The sequence below is a fragment of the Cotesia typhae genome, unplaced genomic scaffold, assembly GCF_013202065.1.
Source record: "Cotesia typhae breed Kobodo isofemale line unplaced genomic scaffold, CoteBio_Ctyphae contig_4, whole genome shotgun sequence".
NCBI lineage: Eukaryota > Metazoa > Arthropoda > Insecta > Hymenoptera > Braconidae > Cotesia > Cotesia typhae.
In genome coordinates this window covers 6,609,303-6,631,512 of record NW_027423748.1, presented here as the reverse complement: position 1 = coordinate 6,631,512, position 22,210 = coordinate 6,609,303, and the positions used below count along the sequence as shown (strand labels likewise).

At 31.9% G+C, this 22,210-nt stretch overlaps 3 protein-coding genes and 1 long non-coding RNA gene across 4 annotated transcripts in view; 1 reads left to right on the top strand and 3 right to left on the bottom strand.

Annotated features, from left to right (window-relative positions):
• Nachralpha6 (nicotinic acetylcholine receptor alpha6) overlaps nt 1-14,315 on the bottom strand; it is a 171,950-nt gene extending 157,635 nt beyond the window's left edge. Inside the window, exons 1-3 of the mRNA XM_074243384.1 lie at nt 14,068-14,315; nt 13,667-13,749; nt 6,242-6,436 (exon numbers count right to left, since the gene is read on the bottom strand). Of these exons, the coding sequence (XP_074099485.1) occupies nt 6,242-6,407 (166 nt within the window). The 5' untranslated portion in view covers nt 6,408-6,436; nt 13,667-13,749; nt 14,068-14,315. The remainder of the gene's footprint in view (nt 1-6,241; nt 6,437-13,666; nt 13,750-14,067) is intronic.
• On the bottom strand, nt 12,356-13,475 carry LOC141527751 (steroid receptor RNA activator 1). The gene is made up of 3 exons (XM_074243387.1): nt 13,330-13,475; nt 12,693-13,181; nt 12,356-12,624 (listed from the first exon to the last, which is right to left on the bottom strand). The coding sequence occupies exons 1-3, from the start codon at nt 13,343-13,345 to the stop codon at nt 12,431-12,433; spliced, it is 699 nt and encodes a 232-aa protein (XP_074099488.1). The 5' UTR covers nt 13,346-13,475; the 3' UTR covers nt 12,356-12,430.
• A 118-nt stretch (nt 14,316-14,433) lies between the features above and the next one.
• LOC141527706 (C2 domain-containing protein 5-like) lies at nt 14,434-15,959 on the top strand. The gene is made up of 3 exons (XM_074243318.1): nt 14,434-14,653; nt 14,926-15,318; nt 15,626-15,959. The coding sequence occupies exons 2-3, from the start codon at nt 14,949-14,951 to the stop codon at nt 15,817-15,819; spliced, it is 564 nt and encodes a 187-aa protein (XP_074099419.1). The 5' UTR covers nt 14,434-14,653; nt 14,926-14,948; the 3' UTR covers nt 15,820-15,959.
• On the bottom strand, nt 15,837-22,171 carry LOC141527708 (uncharacterized). The gene is made up of 4 exons (XR_012479229.1): nt 22,038-22,171; nt 20,532-20,620; nt 19,817-20,016; nt 15,837-16,043 (listed from the first exon to the last, which is right to left on the bottom strand). It is a non-coding gene; the product is annotated as an uncharacterized LOC141527708 (long non-coding RNA).
• Nucleotides 22,172-22,210: the final 39 nt, after the last annotated feature.

Sequence of the window (22,210 nt, the reverse complement as noted above, 5' to 3'; positions counted from 1 at the left end):
CATAACGATTGTCGTGAAAACAAATTGCATACCAAATATACCCACCCGTATAACCGACACTAGGAATTTTATTTCTCTGTATATATGTACAAGAGCTAAAGAAAAGCTGATTATAAGAAAGAAACGGAAGTTACAAAAAAGTATAGAAGAACTGAAAATGAAAAGGTGTATCGAAGTAATCGTAAAAAAGGGTTGGCAAATACCATCTCAATACTCTACTATCATATTTATTCTATTGATAATTTTATTTTATATAAAACTCAAGAATTTAAGTGCTCAAAATGTTTCTACTTTTCTTAATTCTGAAACAAATTATTAATAAAAGATAAAAGTAGTTGACCTTAAAGTGTCTTACTGACTTCGTTCATTATCAACTGATTATCCTCTCGAAATTTCATTTAAAATTTTAAAATTCATGTTTCGAAAATTAAAAACGAATACTTTAGTTGTATTAATTGAGTTCTCTAATTAGTTAATTTAATTCATTACTTTGTACATATATGAGCATAATATCTTCTCTAAAATTCAACAGATTGGCCTAATTTTATTTCCATTATCTCTGGTTTCAATAAAGCAGAAAATCCTACTTTGTTTCATTTCTGTTCATCAAGCCGTTCTTTTAGTTAAAATTTACTGGATCAGGATTTATTAATAATGTATTTAATGCAAAAAATATCATCACGAAGCATGAGAAAAGAGTTTAAAAAATTAGTATTTCTCTTAGACTTGAAAAGAGAGTTCTAATTGCAAATTTAGTAATTATAAATTAAGTACTTAATAATTTACTCAAATAAAACCAAAAATCAAAGACTAAATTCCGAGCGATGACTTAAGTGTTTAATTACGGACTGACTGTAAATGAGAGCATTGCCTTCATTGATAATTGTTATAAGTACCTCTAGTAGTTTAGTTGAACGATTTTTGAGTTTAGTGGTCAACTTGCGGCCCCACTCAGCAATTAAACATATTAAAAACTTTAATAGATGTCAAAGCCATTTATCGGGCAGACTTAATGAAAGCCAAAAATACAGAGAAATATTTATTAATCTTGAAGTGGTTTTGCGCGAGCAATTTTTTAGAAGAACGGCAACAGTGTATATAACATGACGATGCTTTTCTTGCCGAGGTGAAATTATTTGGTTTTATTGCCTTCAGTGCATGTATAAACGAAAGTAGTATAATATAACATGAAGATTGAGTACACCACCTGTACCCGCTATTTTTCATCTGCGGTGTTGCTGCACTTTCGTGCCACGGTGAAATACGATTGAGCATAGAGTTGTAAGCAGTCTAACGAGTCGCGAGTTCAAAAAAAGTTATTAACATTTCAAGCAGTACAGAACTTTTGTAAAAATCATTAAAGACAGCACTACAAGTTTTATCTATACCTACATTTTCCTCATCCTTATTTTCCTCTAGTACTTTGCTACTATAAATCTTTTACGAATAATCGATACTAAACTGAATATTTTACCGCACGATACTTGGGTTAAAATAGTCAAGAGTTTACCCTGCCTATTTTCTTTCCTTCCCATTTTTCTCCCTTCTCTTTACCCTAGCGTCAATTTATTATTGTTTGTCTTTTATAAAAATTTAATAATCCCGTAATATCGGGAATAAAAATAAAAATCTTTTAAATTTTAACGAGATTATTATGTTATACTTGTTGCTTTTAAAAATCTCTGGAATATTTATTGCGCTATCGAGTTTAAATTTTAAAACGAGTATGCAAATATCTTTTTCTTTCAATTTTATTGTAAGATATTATTTGAATATTAGTAAAATAAATTTTTTATACCTTTAAATTGATTAAAAATACATTAAAATAACAATTTCAAGAAAATGAAAAAAATTTCAATAATCATGACTCAAGTAATTAACAATTCGTGCAGGTATAATGAAATAATTTGATTAGAGTGTAACCGCAAAATGGCCGATCAATTATCAGCATTAAACTTTTAATCAGATTCAGATATGATGTGAAATTAAAACCAATAATTTTACATTGATTGAAGAGTTTATTTGTGAATAATAAACTGATTTATTAAAGCTCTTTTATAAAGCTTATTTCATACAAATAAATATTTATTACAACTCAGTCAATCGCTAGTTGTATTAAATAAATATTTGTGAAACAAACAAAATTTAGTTACATCAAAAGGCAAATTTGTTCCCGCCAATTTTCGTCAACGATTTTAAAACTTAATGAATTTTTTTAAATCATTAAAAATTATCTCTACACAAAAAGGAAAATTAACTTGAATCAAGTAAATAATTTTGAAGAACTTTAATTTTTTTTCTGTGCAGAAAATGATTAAAATTTTTCAACTGTTCATCGAAATTGAATAAATCATTTCATCAGAGTAAAGCAAAAGTTAAAAATTAAACGACGGTAATTTTTGGCATTAATTAAAATATCCCAGTCTGTATTTCAGAGGGTAAGTGATATCATTAATCAAATAATCAAGTTTATCTGATAATACGCGTATCTATTTAATCTCCTTGAATTAACAATCTCAAGTAAAAGCAGCAAAAGCGTCTCCAGGTTGAATTAAAAATTAGTGAAGAATACCGAGGTCACGTTCTATCCAGAAGCTACCGGTGGCATATTCCGTAGCGGTTTATACTTATAACGAGTTAATTCCCCGGAGTGCAAACATTTGCAAGCGCAAGTCTTCTATCACACTTTGAGGAAAAAGATCAAGCATGAACGAGTCAAGTCTAGATGAACGGAGACGTGGAAAAAAAAAAAAAAAAAAAAACAATATTTAAAAATGAAGTACGGTGCGACCAGTAGATAAAACGTAAATAAAAGTTAAATGAAGAAAAAGGTAAGCTGGATGCTTGGGTAAAGAAAATCCTACTTTTAGGTCTTGTCTCCGAACAACGGTACTCTGTTCTGTGCGATATCTAGTCTACCCAACAGAACCACCAACAGGATCGTGGTAATTGAAAAACTGCCGGTGCTAGTACATAAAATAGGACTGCGAGGGAAAGCTGTGTGGTATGTCTTCGGCAATACTCAAAGCCGGTAAGCTTTACCCAAAGCGCTCGACACAAAAATATCTAACAACTGACTACAACAACACAAAGCACAATGCACACATTGACACATATATATGTGTATATATATTTATAACACATAAACAGTTATATAGATATATTGATGTACATCGACAAGAAACTAATACAAGCTCTCTATCTTCTGTACGCTCTCAATGTTCTACCACATCGCAAACGATCATCGGACGTGCCAAAGAGCCAGCAGCTTTACGTTCATTGTAATGCGAAGAGTAGTGTATGTCAACATGTGTTACCACAAACAGACATCGGCTTGTCGATATATTACATTAGTAATACGTCGACTGAAATCGTAAACGCATTCAACAATTTATTGAGTAAATAAATTATTTTCCTCGTGAATTAATTTTAAATTTTCTTTTTTAATAATTGTTTCAAAAATTTTTCAGCTTAAATTAAGAGCAAACGCTTCAGAATGATGTTTAAGAGTTTTTTTCTTGAATCAAGTTAAGTTAGTATCAGTGTTTGTAAACACGATTGTAATGGAAACAATTATAACTTAACAACAATGAATTATCTGTTAAATATAAATGTAAATAACATTAATAATTCAAACGAAATACTTTCACATGCAGAAATGATAATAACAATAACAATAATAACAACAATATCAACAACCAAGTTAGCTAAACTCTCGGGCGGATTATCGCAAAGTTTACGGCCTCTGAAATTCGGTTTGGTATAGCGGCTAAATGGATTTTCAACTACTACTACCAGGCTGATCACTTGTTCAAACAGTGTACCACTATAAAATTGAATGAATACACAACGTAAACTATCCGTTATCCCATTCATAATAATAAAATAATCGTACAATTTACCTGTACACCAATAAATTATCTTATTTTAATTATCAGAAAATAATAGTTGAAATTATTGGGGATACAATTCATTCTTAATGTATGGATGCTAACAACATAATGATATCCAACATTCAAATGCCAGTATACTCTAAAATAATTAATTTCAATAATTAAAAAAGCTATTATTGAATTTAAAAGACGCTAGGATATTTTACATTCATCATTTCTGTATACTCCAGAGTTATCAATAACTCTTTATTTAACATTTTTTAGAATTTAATATAATGCAATCTAGCCCTGAGGGCTTGCAGTACTCGAAAAACCTCACGGAGAAAGCATTTCAATATTTCTTGGTGGGAAATCTCGATGAATAGATTTAATACTTTTTACGTTATCAGAAAGCTTTTTTCAATAAATATATATTTTTTATAAAAAAGTATAAAAATATCCACAATAATTTTTCAACAGTATCATTTCCGCACTTTTATACACATTAGTATAAAGAGAAAGAAAATCTCTACGCGGATGGAAAAAATTGCTTTTTCAACAGTGACGTTTTTTCACAAATGAATAGATTATTATTTCATACCTTCAATTTATAATTTGAATTTATCAAAGCATACAAATGTTTTGACTGTGAAAACTGCCGTATATCGTAACTTTTCTAATATTCCTAAAAACACCAAAAAAAAAAAAAAAAAAAAAAAAAAACTAAAACGAGACTAACTAAACTGTGGAGAGGATTTTGGATCATGAATTCATAAACTAGCAATAAAATTTGTGATAGCATGTTCCTAGATTCACACAAACATAAATAGTCCCATGCACACTTTTTCTCTGTAAAATACTCTAGGCACTTGACACGCTGGGTGATAATTTTCCTGTGCAATCTCTATGTCCAGGAGAAAAATAAATAAAACATTTTATAGACTTGGGAATATATTGGATAGAGAGTTATTAGATGTTATTCAGAAAATAAAAACTTTAATGTCACTATTTGATGATTGTCATTAAAGTATACTAAATCAAATAACAACAACAACAATAATAAAAAAAAAAAAAGGTATAAATCAAAGTCGGCGGTTTGCCAAAATCTTTTCCGTATTCACTTACTCGGGTTTAAGAGCCAAATATAGATAAAAAGGGTTAACCTTTCGTTTATGCTCTACTTTCACACAGTGTAACAGGTTTGAAAGTTAAGTACCACAATAAATGCAAGTAAAAAAGGGTAAAAAAGTTTTATGAAAAAAGTAAGCATATTTAAATTAATTGAAAAAAATATTCTATAATAAACAGTTTAGAATGACTAAAAAAATCGAAACTCGTTATAATCAATCTCGTGATGTATTCATATTGTCCGATTGCTTTTATTGTTTTACATTTAATTAAAAAGATTTTTTTTTCTATCATTGACTCGAATTTTAAAATAAAATTATATTTCTCATCAAATAGCAATAACTTTTATTAAAAAGCAATAGTTTCATTGTTCAGATATAAATACTCGTATTAATAAGCAATTTACGAAGATTCTCAGAACGATAGTCAAGAGGAGCATCAATCTCTAATTATTTGCTCCCAATACAACTTGAAACTGCAGTATAGATTGCATCTATACTTTATTAATATAGAATACTATAATCAGTACTCATAATTGGAATTCTAAGTACTACCAGGTACATAGATATAAGAAGAACCATTAAAAAGTTGTGAAAATGACCAACGAATGATTCGATCCTCGTAAATACAACCTAATCTAGCATTGTCCTGACCACATCAGTAGTCATCAGTGGAACTACTACGACCACTATCAACAACTATACTGATAAAAAAATGAAATCCGCTTACAGAATAGAAGGGCTAGAGAAACAGAGTGAGAAAGAGAGATCAATTCATGCAAATACTCCTTTCAAACCAATGAATAAAATTATCGTAATGCCAGGGAAATTACAACGGTATCTTTAATACCTCGTATCCTTATATCGTTATATCTCTAACGATTCTCCAGCAAATTTTCATACTATTTATGTATAAAATAAAATTCTTATATCCTGATTCCCATTCCACGTTCTGAGCATGATACTCAGAAACAGCAGAAGTAGCAGCGGATGCAGTGAAACTTGGGAAACAAAGCAGCCTTCGCCTTTTCAAAATTCCCTGAAGCGTCAGCCGGTTCACCAACGGATTTTTACTACTTTAAAGTTATATGCGCGGATAAAAATGCCGTTGGGTAATCTGTCGATCCACGTACATCGACACACATTCACATTCACATGTAATATAGTTATACCGTAGATATATACGCATGCAGTTGGATTGGCAACTGCGGAAAATGGAAAAAAAGTAGTGCAAAAACTTACCTTGTGGCAGGGTTGCAAGAAGTACAATGACAAAACTGAGACTCAACATCCAAGTCTGTAACCCTCGGCATCTCAAGACCAAGACACTCATCCTTCTTCGTTTTTCCTTTTCACTAGACATTTTCTTCGTCTCGGTCGACCTCATCCTTATTCTTCTTTCCACCATTATTGATATTCAATGACGTCTCTATCTGTCTGTAAAACCCGTTTAATTTTTTACTCAAGATGTTACCACTTTTCAAATTATCACTTTTCACAGCTACAAGCTAATTGTTATCACCAAAAAATCAATCATTTCATTTTATATTTTATATATTTGTCGTTTAATTTACGAAATTTTTTTAATTTCAATTTAATAACTTTTCCCTGACCATCGGCTTCTCAAAAAGGTGTGGCAGTGCCCATCAACCCCAGGGACACTTAGAGACCTATCACTACTCGCACGAAGCCTTCATAAACTCCCGCCGACCTCCCGACTTGGCCGTCATACCCGGCAACAATATTATCCTTCTTCGCACCTCACTTTTGCCTGATAACTAAATTACACCCGTTATGGCGCACGGTTTTTTTTATTTTTTATTTTTTTTACAAGAAACGGATGATTATCCTCGCCCCCAGTCCTTAACACATTCCTCTTTCATACCTTCTGTCTCTCAGCGACGCCTTTTTTGTTACAATATATATGTATGAAGATATTTTTTATATTTTATTCTGTCTTATCTCGCAGCAATTTATTTTGTTCTCTCTGCAGTTTGTGTTGTTCTAGCGCAGTCACTCGAAGAAACTGTGGAAAAAGATGTGGAAAAAAAAAATAAAATAATATAAAATTAGAAAAATAAAACCAATGATGAGTTGATTTTTCGAGTCTTTTTCTTCGAACAAACTCTCTGATAGGAAAGATTCTTCTTATACTTTTAGTTTTTTTTTTCTTTAATTTTTTATGTTACTTCATTTTTATCTATATTCACGTACATTTTATTCCGGTTTTTAAATATGATTGATACTTTTGTCCACTACGCGGATTAATTCAACAAGATATACTCAGAGGCGGACCTCACTGACATAATGGATTAACTTTCGACGCCGAACAAGCAGAAAGATAAAAAGGATGACAGAAAAAATTTTAGTCACAGTAAAAAGGAAAATGGAAAATATACATATGAATATAATGTCTTCAACTCTCAGTATTTTTTTTTTTTTATTTTTGCGGACGAGACAAAAAATACACGAGACTATCGCGGCATTCCACTCTTCCACACTCATTTATTAATGACGGTAATTTTTGAACCGGAAATTAGATAGTAGTTTTTTGCTGCTTCGTACAATCTCTCAATTGCTTCAATATGCCAGCTGAATCGAATTATTATAGATATTTTTTTACATCTATTCCTGTCCTCTCGTTCTCTTTCTACATACGCACACATCCGCAGGAATTCTACCGCTAACTATTTTTCATTTTTTATTTCATACTAAAACCAACTTTTTAATTACACAGACATTTCGTTACTTTTTTCCAACCCTTTTTAAATTTCTGTTATTAATTTAATTATCTTCAGTTCATAATTAAATATTAATTAAAATTTCAAAAAAGAGATTAATAACTATTTACATGAATTATAATATAATTCTGAAAATGAAAAATTTTAAATTAAACCACCAATCTATCTTGAGGTTATTCGAATGCGCATTTCCACAAATAATTATTTACTTAGTTTGTACAGCAAATAATGGAGCAGTAGCTGATTCCCAATTATAAATTCAGTATGTTGCGATCACGTGACGATTAATACATGATACCGGGATACCAGAAATATATATTAAATCAATGCTATATAACTCGTGGAATCATCGACTGACCAATTAAAACGGAATATCCAAATAACCTTATTAATTTTAAACGCCAATAAATAACACACTAATATTTTTGATTGACAGCTAACAGATTAATTTGCTAAATAATAATTTTATATTCGTAATTAATAAATGAAAAAAAAAAATTGTTTTTCTGCCCTCCGGCCGGAAAGTGGCAACTTTCTGGCCGCTGCGCTAAACGAAGTTGCCACATTCCGGCAACAATTACATGTGATCTGAGACTTTTCTTATTTTACTGGCCTAGGTATGTAATATACTATTTTTCAATCATTGAACCCTGATAGATAAAGGAAAGTACCCTGATGCTGGGCATTGTTTTCTTTCAAGCCGAACGACCTTTCTATGGCTTGCATGGAGAAAAAAACTAGGCCAATTTATTAAAGTTAACTATAACCATCGATTCTAGTCTGCTCCATCTGCTATCAGGGGAGAATTTTCATCGATTTATGACGGAAGCTTCGGATAAACAAACGTGTCAGTTAAATAGATGTCCAGAAAAATACTAAAATTCTGACCAAGTTTCAAGACTTGTTAAGTCGAGAATATATTAAAAAAAAATTTGATTAAATAATAAAGTGGAGTAATATTTAATCTCCGTGATTAAGCTACGAGACGAGTGCGTTTTAAATATTTAAATAGAAAATGTAAAAATAAAAACGCGGCACGTAGCAACAGGGTTCGATTTCCTGGCAGGTCCGGGGGATTAACCTCACGTTTCTTTCACCTGTTTCTCGTTAATCAAACAAAAAAATGTACCGTACAAAACGGATTACACTATCATACTGTTTAATAAATTTAAATAACAAAAACAAAATTAAATTCTACGAATAAAAAGAATCTTTCCCCTGCACTATTTATCATTTTTTTTTTTTTCACATCTTTATCCTTACCAATTTCTCATCAAAGCATTATAGAAGTATAAATAAACAAAACAACTGACAACTTTAAATAAAAGTGTCCAAGAAGTTTAAAACTTAGAATGTAAACTTTGAAAGGACCCGGTGCTTGTTGGGAGTTTTAATCCAATTCAAGGCACTCGCATCCTCGGGCGTTAACGTTCTGGTGTTTACAGGTGTCCCGGAGTGGTATAGCTCGTCCGGCAACCAAGTCTCCGGTACTTAGCTCCTCAACGTTAACAAACACTGCTAAGCCTGACAGTAAATCCACTAAACTCTTACAACATATACATCCTCACAGACACAGTTGACGGTCCACAAACACACACCCCCAGGGCAATATGGAGTGCACCCGTTTCAGAGGCCAAAGTCCTCTCGAGGTTTAATAACTCGAGTGAACAGACGACGACAGCAGACCGCGCCGGCGTTCAAGAATTAATCGGCTATTCCCAAGTAGTAACACCACGCGGTTCGTCCGCCGTAACCAGGGGCTTCACAATACTATAATTTGGACTTTACAACTGTTAAACGTCGGGGCATCAATCCCTGGGCATCATTTGTAAACGTTACCAGTAGCTTATTAATTTATTAACTTAATTAATCATCATTATTTAACCACTCAGTGCAATGATAATCACCATTGATTTGATTAATATTTAATATTTTGAATTAAAATAAAAAATTATTTAAAAGATGACTTGATTAAGCTTTTAGTTTAAAACGTTGTTAAACGTGGATACATTATTAAAAAAAAAAATTAATAATTAATAATTGGAGTCCATGAATGCGCGTTAATGTCTTTGCGCGATAACAAACTAACGGACCCCTATATTATTACTATAAAGACGACGTAAAAGCCGTACTCGCGCGTAAGGCTGCAACGTAACTACTGAGAAGATACGCTCGGCTGTAGCTTTGAAGCTGGATGATGGTACCCCAAGCTCACGAGTCGCAGCAGCACCTGCGGTATAAGCACGCCCCGCTGGCGAAGGGGATTCTTGTCGTCTCCTACTACCACCCGGCTCCCTACTAACACAGCATCCCCTACAAATACACACACATACACACCGGGAGACTTCCAAGTGAGAAACTACGACGAGTGAATGGGAGGGTGAGAGAGAGGATGCGAACACATACACCTCCGCTTACATCTAAATGATCATATACACACACCCGGCTGTGTAACATACCCTTATTCATAGATATAGAGGGAGATTGAGTATATAGTGGTGCTGCCTGCGATTTCGCATGAAGCTGCGGACTGGACCACCACGCAACCCCCACCATTTTTCGAGCTGCTCGCCTGCTTGCCACCCTATACGAACGACCACCCCCCCGACCTACAGATCAATATTGTGCCCAGCGTGCCGCGGGACGAATTTCTCATCCTACTTCATCACTCGCTTTTACTCAATCCTTGTACTCTTTCTGCTCTTCTTCCTCCTCTACTTCTTCTTCTTCATCTTCCTCATCTTCCTCGACATAACCTCCTATCCCATATACCTACATATTGATGTACCCACTATATGTGGGCATATATACCCACTGCTCCTACTCCTGTATACACTGGGGCTTCTTCCTCGAGCTCTTCTATTTGGATTCCCCGTCCTTATTATCGCGAACCCATAATACTGGGTCTAGGCCTCTTACTACTCCTCTCTCACCATTATTATAGGTACTGTACCTGATACTAAGCTCTATATCTACATTTACCTAAACCGACAAATCTGTAAGACCGATACTGAACCAAACTGAGGACAAGGAAAAAAAAATTACGACGATTTAAACGATACAGTACCTCCGGGATTTACTTTTGAAGATTTACAAACCCGATTTTTTATACGAGTATTTTCAAGTCTCCCAGAATTATTGTAGATGATATATTTCAGAGAAGTATCGGATTTAAATATGGATTTTTAGTTTATTTTAGTCGTAAGTGAATGACCTATTTAACATTCACCAATTTATTATTGTTATTATTTTTATTTTAATTTCAAATTATTATTATTATTATTATTTGAAGAGAAATTTAAAGTTGTAGAACGGGAATGGGGAACACAGCCGTGGATTTAGTTCATTACAATGCGGAGAGTTGTAATTATTATGAGTAGCATATTCAACAGGACCGAGTCAACAAGTTTTTACACGTGGTGTTTAAATTTATAGTAGCAGAGTAGTGGTTTCTCGGTTGTTATATTCGTATGTTTGTGTTAAATTATAATTCGAAATGAATTGAAAACAATGAACGACACGCTCAGCTAAGGGTGTATGTATATGTGTATGCATATATATCGGCATATAACTATCTAAACGTGCGATAATCAATAGTTGTTGTTCTACTTTTGAGAAATTAGCTAGTGTGGTTTACTCGTGATGTATTCAAACAATATATTTGTCGGATGTATAGTCTATATAATGACAACCGTATTTTGTTTAGTGTTTTGTTTGTAAACGTATCTATCCTTTAATATTAATAATAGTATTGTGAAAATCGATCCGTTTACAGAATACTCATTATGCCTGCATAATTTTTACATAATTTTATTATTTATTATTCCCACGAATTTTTAAAAATTATTATTGATGACAATTCAACAGATTTCAGAAATGTAATAAAAAATATTCAACTCTAAAATTGATGTTTCATCAATATTTATGACATAAAACAAGCTCGTGTTTGGAAAAAAGTTTCGTACATATATAGGTGTTTATTAAATTTAAAATACTCGGCAAAACTTTTTTGAATTCAAAGTACACGCCAGTACTAAATCACCGTGTATGCGTTGGTTGGGTAATGGCCCTTTACGATATCATTATTTTGAAGAGCCATATTCATAAAAATACGATTGCCTGGATGGATAATTCAAGAGAAATAATAGATTATGAATTCATGGCTGGAAACCTAATAATAAAATAAGAAATGCTATAAAACGATAAGTTAAAAAATAAATTCGATCGGATGACTAATACCTCACGCATGCGATCAAACTTTAAAAATTAAAGATGGAATGTACCACCCACAAGTTACTAGTTCAACCGATGGTTAAGGAGGTTTCCAAGAAAACTCTTTATGTTTCATATCGTGTGATAATAAAAATGTAAATTGATGACTAAAGGATGACGGTAAATAGTATGGATCTACTGCCAGAATCCTGTATCATATTAAGCTATTGAAGACGCGAATGCACTTTTGATAAGTTAGCGAAAAGACGACCGGCTTTAAATTGTTCTTATTTTTTACACTAACACAAAAAAGTGTTAAATATTTAACATAAAATTTTTTGACGCATTGACTACTCTAAAAAATTGAAAAGTATAGTTATCAAAATATTAATTTTATAGTGAGTTCTTTGTATTAAATAATAAATTTTATTTCAACATTTCACTCACAGAGCTGCTTACAATTATTTATAGTAATAACTTAATTAAATTCTGTAGAATTTAGTAACAAGGTAGGTTCATGCTGGGTGTTAGTATTTTCAGAAAAATTTTTATCTTTTAGAGCTAAAATTAAGTATCTTATAGCAGAAATCCATGCATTGCATAATGCTGTGTGGTTCGTCATTAAAAAAACATGGATTTTATCTGCTGTCTCTATATCGTTGCGCAGCAATGCTGTAAAAAAAAATATATTTAGTAAACAAATTAATCAATTGATTTAATTTTAAACAAATTTAACCAACCTTTAGATAACTCCAGCATTTTTTCATGTATCTGACTGTTTAGTTTATCATCGAGCCACATGGACTTCATGACATCTAGTCTCCGTCTGACTTCCTCAGTTTTATTACCATTTTCAAGCTTGCTATCAATAATCTTCTGAAAATTATTAATACTGTCAGTCAGTGACTGCTGTTTGTCAACCGTCGACGAAGTAGCATCTGCTGAAATTTTCGACGGAGCTAGAAGAGGAGCGTGAGGTGCTGAGGTTAAAACTTGTCCTGGTCCTGGGCTTGGAAGCATCGAAGGTGGAAGATTTGAACCTGAGACTTGACTAGACTGACTAGCAGGTCCAGTTGATGAATTCAAAGGAAATGCAACACGTTTATTCAATAATCTTTTTGTTGATGTACTGCCAGTGGCTGGTGTTGGAGTGAACGCCCATTTTGGTGGATCATTCCAACCTGGGTCATGTGACGCTTGAAGTTTCTTTTGTGTGGAGACTACTTCATCTTTTTTTTAATTAAATAATTCATCAGAAATGTAAATATCAACTCATACCATATGTTAAATAGTTAAAATTTAATTACAATTTTTAATGTTTAATTTGTCGTTAATCATAAGATAAATTTATTGAATTATAAGAAAATAATTACGTACCTTTTTTTTCTTCCATTGTTAATGTAAATCAACTTTATTTATCTTGATATGAATGACTTATTGTTTATTCTCACACATGTTTTACATCTCATTCTTTGTTATTATTATGATATTATGAACGGAAAATTTATAATAGCAGGTAACGACATAAGCGGTAAACGATAACATAATATTTGACGTTAAATTTTTCTGATTGCTCTAATTTATATTGACAACGATTACGAACCGATGGATTAACGGAGATGTTCGATTTATAATTAATATAAGTGACGAAAGATAATTTTAAACAAAAATTTATTGCATATTAATTAAAAAAAATAAATTATTTTTCACTTACCAATTGTGCAAAAATGATGACAACGATTTTTTCACCATGATCTGCTTAAGCTGTGGTACATGATGTAGTTTGAGTTGAAAAATCTAAAAAATATAATATAAAAGCAATTTTTTGTAAATAATTTTTTGGAATAAATTTATTTGTTTAAAAAAAAAAAAAAAAATAATCAAGTGACAGCTATAACTTTTATGTAATAATTTTTTAAAGCCTCTAGAGATAGAATTTTTTGAATAAATTTGTTTGCTACAATTTATTTGTTTAAAAAATTTTAAATAAATTTATTTAATATCTGCTGAAAATTGAATTTGATTATAATTTTATGAAAAAATCCCAAAATTCCAACAATAATTTTAAACTTCAAATATTTTATTAAATAACGATAAATTTTCAAAAATTATTACCTCCACAAGTTCTTTGTTAGTTAAATTATCATGACTCAGCATAATTATCATCAGAAATAACCAAAAAAATTATCAAAGATAATTAATAATACCCCAAAAGTACTAAAAGCATACATTTTTGACCATGAACCGATTCCTGACTTGCGAATAATGAGCAATGACGCCACCGGACGCTACTAAACCTGTCCCGACAAGTTAACTGCATTCTAATTGGCTCGAAGTTTCTTTCTCTCTGATTGGACCGCGCTTTGCCGCGAATTTCAAATTAGTATCTATTTTTTCCACTGCGCGGCGCTTTAGTCGCGTCTATTTTTGTTTTGTTTTGTTTTTTCACTCCAATCGTCGAAAAAAAAAGTCTCCTTGCTGAATGCAAGCAATACACTTTTCTAATCATAACATCACAACAATCTGCTCTGATTCTCGTGCATCAAGTCGGAATTTACCTTTTAAAAAATCATTATTCACTTGACAATCATCTTAACTCTTACACTACTCAATAATTATGGTCATACAATTGTAATTATTTACCAAAGTTATTGATTTGTTATTTTTTTCTGTTACACTCAACTGTCAAGAGAGGTTACAAGTAAGTTTGCCATGTTTTCAACCTATTGAATAAATGATTATTATATATTCATAATATTTATGCAATTAAACTACGTCACTTATGCTAAAAATTTTTAAAATAGATAATTTTAAAAATAAATATTTTTAGGTTCGTTGTAAAAATAGCTAGGCTAGTCATTACCAATGAACCACTTGGAATATCATTTATAAATTAATGTGTACTCCAAAATTTTCATAGTACTAAGTATTAAGTGTATATTATATTAATTAAAATAATTTTATTGTTTGAAGAATCAGTTGAATGACATCAAAAAATGCCGGGAAAAATAAAAGTAAAGATATTAGCAGGAAGAAATTTGCCTGTGATGGACCGATCAGGCGACACAACAGATGCTTACGTTGAAATAAAATTTGGAAATACGACCTACAAGACTGATGTATGCAGAAAATCATTAAATCCTCAGTGGAACACCGAGTGGTACAGGTTTGAAGTTGATGATGCTGAATTGCAAGATGAGCCGCTACAAATAAAGCTTATGGATCATGATACTTATTCGGCTAATGATTCTATTGGCAGAGTTTATCTCAATTTAAATCCTTTACTTCTACCTGGACACCCGTTGACTATTAAAAATATATGGACATTGGAAGCTACTATGAATACCAGCGCTGGTGCTCAAGGAGGTAATTTTTATTTTATTTTTATTTTTATTTATTTGGGAAAAAAAAAAGTCTTCGGCAATTTTCAACAGTAGATTACATTTTCATGTTTAAAATATAATAATAATAATAATAATAATAATAATAATAATAATAATAATAATAATAATAATAACACTCTTTTCTTTTATCATCTTGTTTGCAGAAAAACAAAATAAATTTTTTAATAATTGATAATTAATAATTTGTAATTTATTATCATTATTTTTACAACTTACAAAATTTAAATTTTATTTCTTAATTTGTCTTTTAATAAATAATATTTTTGAAGGCTCTGTGATGACTGGGTGGATACCTGTTTATGATACGATGCACGGTATCAGAGGAGAAGTTAATATCATCGTAAAAGTCGAGTTATTTTCAGACTTTAATAAATTCAAACAGTCGTCTTGTGGAATTCAGTTTTTTTATTGTAAGTTTTTACGATTATTGACTTTTCAACGGTGTAAATATTTTTTTCAATGAATTCAATTATTATTTAGCGCCAAATGTACCTCACGGGTATCATGCCCAAGTAATTCATGGCTTTGTAGAAGAGTTAGTGGTCTCAGATGACCCGGAATATAAATGGATTGACAAAATTCGTACTCCTCGGGCATCAAATGAAGCAAGACAGACATTGTTCTTCAAACTTAGCGGTGAAGTTCAAAGAAAAATTGGTTTAAAGGCCATGGATCTAGGTGGAAATGCTGTAATTGGGTAAATACATCAGAAAATTTTTTTTTTAGTTTTACAATTAACATTAGACGCTACTTTAAAATTATTTGATTAAAAGACAAAAATTTATAGCATGACTAATTAATTACAGATATGTGCAGAATTTTGATTTGGAAGGCGAGTCTGGAATCGTTGCCCGTGGTATTGGAACTGCAGTTACGATTATTAAGCTTCAGGATCTTACTCAGTCATTAATTGAAACTTCTGTTATGGACGAGTGAGTATTTTTTTTTAAATATTAAATTACTTAAGATTATAGTCCGGTTCCATGATTCTTGATACCCCGACAAAATATCTTCAAAATCAATATCCCTTGACAAAATATTCTAAAAAAAAAAAAAAAATAACCTTAGACAAAATATTTATATATTTAAATATTCTGTCACAGTGATATGTAGTCTCGGGGATATTTTGTCAGAGTATCAAGAGACCTGACACCTATAGTCCCACATCTAATTAATTACCAATATCAAATTTAGTAAGAAATAAGATGAGATGATTATCAATTAGATTTATTCACAACTTTTTTATATGTAAAACAAAAATTAATTAATTTTATCTATCCTGACCTGCATGCAGCCTCGCGTGTGTGCACCGAAAAAATCACATTGAATTTTCTGAGAGTGACGATAGTTTGCCATTACTTTCTCCCTCGCCAAATCGCAGTCCCGTAAATCCTTTAAATTTTCCAAACGTAAAACTCCAGATGACTCAAGTGGGTAATAAATCTCCGAAGAGTGGTCAAGAGCGAGAAAGATTATCAACGTATCCACGTCCATCAGTTAAAATTCAAGAATTCAAAGCAATCGCTATGAAAGCACGTCAATTGTCATTGCAACACAGCCCGGTACCGAGTGTCCGTAAATGCAGCACTACTTCATTAACTCAATCGATATCAGATGATTTGATAACCGAGTCATCGGTCAAAATGATGTTAGCGCTAGAAGATATGCGTGGTGAGAGCACGTCAGTATTTTCACGTGGCTTAAAAAACCTTAAATACTTGCCTAAGCGAGTGATACAAATGAAGAGCAAGCTGTCGGATTCTCTTGACGATGAAAGTGATCAAGACAGTACATATTCTAGCAATTGGTCTGTTGTCGGGTCTGATTCAGGAAGATCTTCAATCACTGACTTCAGACAATCAATGAGACGTAAAAAGTTTACCCACAAGAAAAATCTTTCTGAAGGTAGCATGGCTGCTATGCTAATTCGATCTGTTCATACGGGATTTCTTGATAGTGTTAGAGAAGATCACGAGACTCCTGCTCCATCACCAGTTAATTTACTAACTAAAGATGATGAACATTCTATTGAGCTTTTGGACAGTCCAGATGAAGCTATTCTTGAGTTGAAATCAATCAAAGAAGAAATAATTAAACTTACAGTTGAAAGTGAGTTCAGTAAAGCAAAGAAGAAGAAATCTTTCAAGTATAAAAAACGTAGACCTATGATTTCATCTTCTGAAACAGATACTTCGACCTCAGAAGATGATGAACCATCGGAATCTAGCACTAATTATAACATTCTTGATGACTCGTCTGTTGCTGAAACTATTGAACCTAAAGATGTTGACCAGAAGAATAATTTAAAAATTAATGAAATTGAATTGTTTAATTTTGATGTTAAGATTTCGGAAGAAAATTCTAGTAAAGACAAAGACGAGATTATAAATACCATAAGTGAAGCAAATCTTGAAAGCTTGGACAAAGTACATCAAGATTCTTTGCCAGAAGGTTTGATCCTTGACTTCGATGGACCTAATGACACATCTATTTCTTCAGTACCGTCAACTCCTGAAAGAGAAGCTTCTGAAATTTCTCCTGAGTATACTGTACTGACAAATAAACCTACTCCGACGAATTTAAAAACTTCTTCAAGTTTCAAATTAAAACTTGTGGGCAAGCAGAGTCGTTTTGATGCTTCAGAGGAAGGTGTATTGATTCCAATGGAAGGAAATGAATCTATTTTACCAGTTCTTGAATTATTCGCATCAGTTGAACCTTACATGGAAAGTTTATTGCAACCGCTGACAGATTTAAATTTAGACAGCAGTGCTGGTCGTTCTCATGACACTTCAGTGGGATTAATGGATAAAAATAATGATAATGAAGAAGTTATTTCTAACGCTTCTGAGAAAACTGTTGTTATTGATATGCCAAGTGAAGAAGTTTTATCGATTTCCAAATTTAATTCTGACTTTGAAGCAAAACTAGATAAGGAAGTTATTAATTTTGAATCTGAACATAAAGAAGGGATGGAAGATCCTGATACTAAGCTGGAGGAAAATATAGTTAGTCCTGAGTTAAAACTTGAAGAAGAAACAACTCAGAATAATTTAGAGTTTAAAGTAACAGAAGAGTTATCGAGTTCTGAATTTAAACTTGAAGAAAAAGAAGTAACTTTAGAATTTAAATTTGATAAAGAACTAGTCAGTCTTTCACCTCAACTTGAAAATAAAATAATAAACCCAGTGCCTAAGTGTGAAGAAACAGTATTGGATCCATTACAAGGTCCTATATGCAAAAAATATTTAACCCATTCAGAATCATTGGATTCTAAAAATCCGGATGAAAAGAAAGAAAAAACATCAAAAAAAGTCTCAAGAACAGACACAGTTATCTATCGGGGCCCGCTGAGAGAAAAAGACAAGCCTCATGTGGAAGTTAAATCTCATGCAGAAAAACCGAAAAAACCTCTTCCTCCACCGCTCGTCCTAGCTCCGCCAGTAATAGTGTCAGAGTGCGACCCCAATTTCCTTCAAGTTCCGATGTTTGATATTAAAGACATAAACGTACGCAGTCCATATCCTTATCCTCCAATTTATCCTTCATGTCCCCAAGAGCCTGTTTACAAAATTGAGACTCAAAATCCGGAAGTATTTATGGCGCAGTTCAATGAAAAATTCAATCGAAAGTTTCGTCAACATGCAATGCTGGACTTGATGAAATTAATAGACACAAAAATGATGGTCCATCGCCGAGATTCGACCAAAAGCAAAAGACGTCGTCGAGATCGTGTTAATTTTACGTCAACACCTTCACCTGATTCTTTACACCGAGGAAAAGCACGTCGACACTCTTCGAGATCACGATCTCCTGAGTCACATCACCACCATCATCACCATCACCACCACCACCATCATCATAACCACCACAGCCATCACAACCACCACAGTCATCACAATCACTCGACTAATCTTCATGGCAGCCACTCGGGTGCTCATATATCGTCAATGTCGTCGCCTCCGTCGAGTCCTTCAGTAGCTTCCCTTAAAAAGACAGCCTCGTTTTATGAGCTTCATGACAATATGCCGCGTATTATCACTCCTCATGCCTCATTCGACACTAACAGCCACAGTAACAATCAGCCGCCACGCACGTATTCGAAAGAAAAAATAATACCGCAGACAATTATTGAGAATTTGAATGAAAATCTCGATGAAGATTCGCAGAAGCTAAAACATAAAACAGCTGCTAAACAATTGTCTGCAAGCAATCATGTTAAAATAATTGTTCCAAATCCTACTGAAACAAAATCAATACCAATGACCGTAATTCCACCAAAAATTCAGCAAAATGTTAATGTTAATGTTAATATTAATGCTAATACTAGTAAATTACTAAGCCCCGCGGAATTAGATCCATCTGTGCATAAAAGTCACAGTGAAGGTAGTTTAGGAAAGTTAAATAATAAAAATCATTCGGCTAAAACTAAAAGTACTAACTATGCTAATTTAACTGACCCGTGTGTGCCTTGCCCGCCTGTCTGTCTTAGACCACCACAGCAGCAGATCGAACCGGCGACAAGTCCAGTTCATAATGCATCAGGACTACCAGGTTCTGTTGGGACAAAAGTAACCAATTCACCGGCCAGTAAAATTCCGCTGCATCGGCGCTCTAGTGACTCTGATCTCAGCATCACACCCAAAGGTAATATTTGATTCTATTGAGTAAAATTAAAATTTTTAAAATATAGTTATAATTAATTATAGATTTGTATGACACCGGCAAGTTTGTGTAGCAAACGATTATTCTGCTTCTGGAGTGTCAATTGTTTAATTAATTAGTAGCAATTCTTTATTAAATTGGGACTGTATTTACTATTTATAGGGATTTTTTCTCGGATGTAAATAGAGGAGAAAGAGGCCACAGTGGTGGCATTTTTTATATTTATTATCATCATTCACTGATTTGTTTTAAATAAATAGTAGCATTAGTGCCTCAGTCACCTCTGTAACATCTCAATCGATATATTTTTTATTTCTTTATCATTGCATTTCATTACTTAAAAAAAAAAAAAAAAAGAAAGACATATCGGGAAATTATGTTTTTTTTTTCTGTTCCATTCTCATTATTTCTCCTGCCAGGATTTTGTAAATTCTTTCACAAACGTGAGTACCATACAGGGACCAAAAAAAGATATGTATCATTCATTATGTCAAATGTCGTCTCACTTACCTTTATTATTTTATATTGTTTATTAATCCCGTAAATTTATTTGATCATTATTTTTTTTATTTTAAATTCTTCTGACGACCCTAGAAGACCTGAAAGAAAAAAATAAAATTTATTCTCGCTCTAAGCCATGAATTATCTGGAAAAAAAATTGTATTATTAATTATAATTATAATAATTAATATTAACATTACTTTCGGTGTTTAAATAATTAAATAACTGGCTCAGGACTTGTAGGGTGAATGTTAAATAATTATTAACTATCTAAACTTACTCCGCATGATTACAGGAATTTTTTAGTTACCTAATAAACCTCTTATCTGTCTAAATAACTAATAAAATAATGACCAATTATTTCTAGCATGTTATGAACGATTGTTAATTTATTTCGAGCTAACACGTATGTCAACTACTGATTGTCGTACTGTTTAGTTAATTTTATTTATTTCAAATGCAACTAACAAGAGTATATGTTTACAGACAATATTGATGTACAAATAATTATAAATGAATATTTTTCTTAATACGTATCACATTTTAAAATAATTATATTTTCTCAGGTAATTCATTGGTGTGCAATGAAAGAACTACTGTGCATTTGAAACCCTCGACTGCAATTGTCAGAACGATGAACCAGGATGCTTTGGAGATGTTGGAGTATCCATTTATTACAATGCAACACTATCCGCCAGGATTTGTATTAAATTTAGGTAACTATTTACTTATTTTTAAATGGCTAAAGAAAATATTTTTTTTCTTAATTTTCATAATTTAATTTTTATTTTAAGGAGGATTGGTCAGTTCAAGATCTGTAAAATTAATTGATAGAATAAGTAATCTTGAAGAGCCAGAAGGTCGTGACGCTTGGTGGACGGAAATAAGAATGGAAGTAAGATCTCACGCCCGTGCTTTAGGCTGCAATGTTGTTTTGGGTTACAAAGAAGAGATTAGTATATGGTAAAATTATTATTGGTTAATTTTTAATTTATTTTTTTAATATTTAACACTGACACTAAAAACCGTAAAATGACATTCAATAGTCTGATGAATTACAAACATTAAAAAAAAAAAAAAGTATCAATAATTGATTTTATTTTTGAGCTATATGTCTAGCTTAAACGAGAGCTAGAGTATTTTTAAATACATCTTATATTAATTGTTTTTATCTGAAGAGAATATTGAATATGCTTATTGCATTACAAGTGACGTTAATGACAACAATACAATCAATTATAAAATAGAATTTGTATTCGCATACACCTCATTAGATTTTCATACAGCTCATACTATTGAATTATGTGACACTATTTCAATAAAAAGTGAATAAATTATTTTATAGCTTTTTTGCCTTTAAAAATTGAAAAAAAATTTTTGGCTTTCATGTTTTTAAATAAAATTTCCACTTTTTTTTTATATATATATTTTTTTAAAAGTAAATAAAAAAACGAACAATAAAAAAAAAAATTTAATATGACCCAGCATGCGTTGACCCCTCTTGAAAATAATTACCAAAATTTTGCTGGTATGAGAATTAAATTTATTAAATATAATTGAGAAATAATTCCTAATTGATGATATTTAAATTTTCAGCGATGACGTGTGTGTCTTAAACGCTTCTGGAACGGCTGCAGTGATAAATTTGCTCAACACAAATCAAGATCAAGACGTTTTGCTCAATAAAA

Excerpts from the sequence above, each read along its gene's own strand:
- LOC141527751 (XM_074243387.1), bottom strand. Across the intron at positions 12,625-12,692 it reads AATGCTGGAGTTATCTAAAG|CATTGCTGCGCAACGATATA; the intron begins GTTGGTTAAATT and ends TTTTTTTTACAG.
- LOC141527706 (XM_074243318.1), top strand. The coding sequence starts at position 14,949 with ATGCCGGGAAAAATAAAAGTAAAGATATTAGCAGGAAGAAATTTGCCT. Across the intron at positions 15,319-15,625 it reads CAGCGCTGGTGCTCAAGGAG|GCTCTGTGATGACTGGGTGG; the intron begins GTAATTTTTATT and ends ATATTTTTGAAG.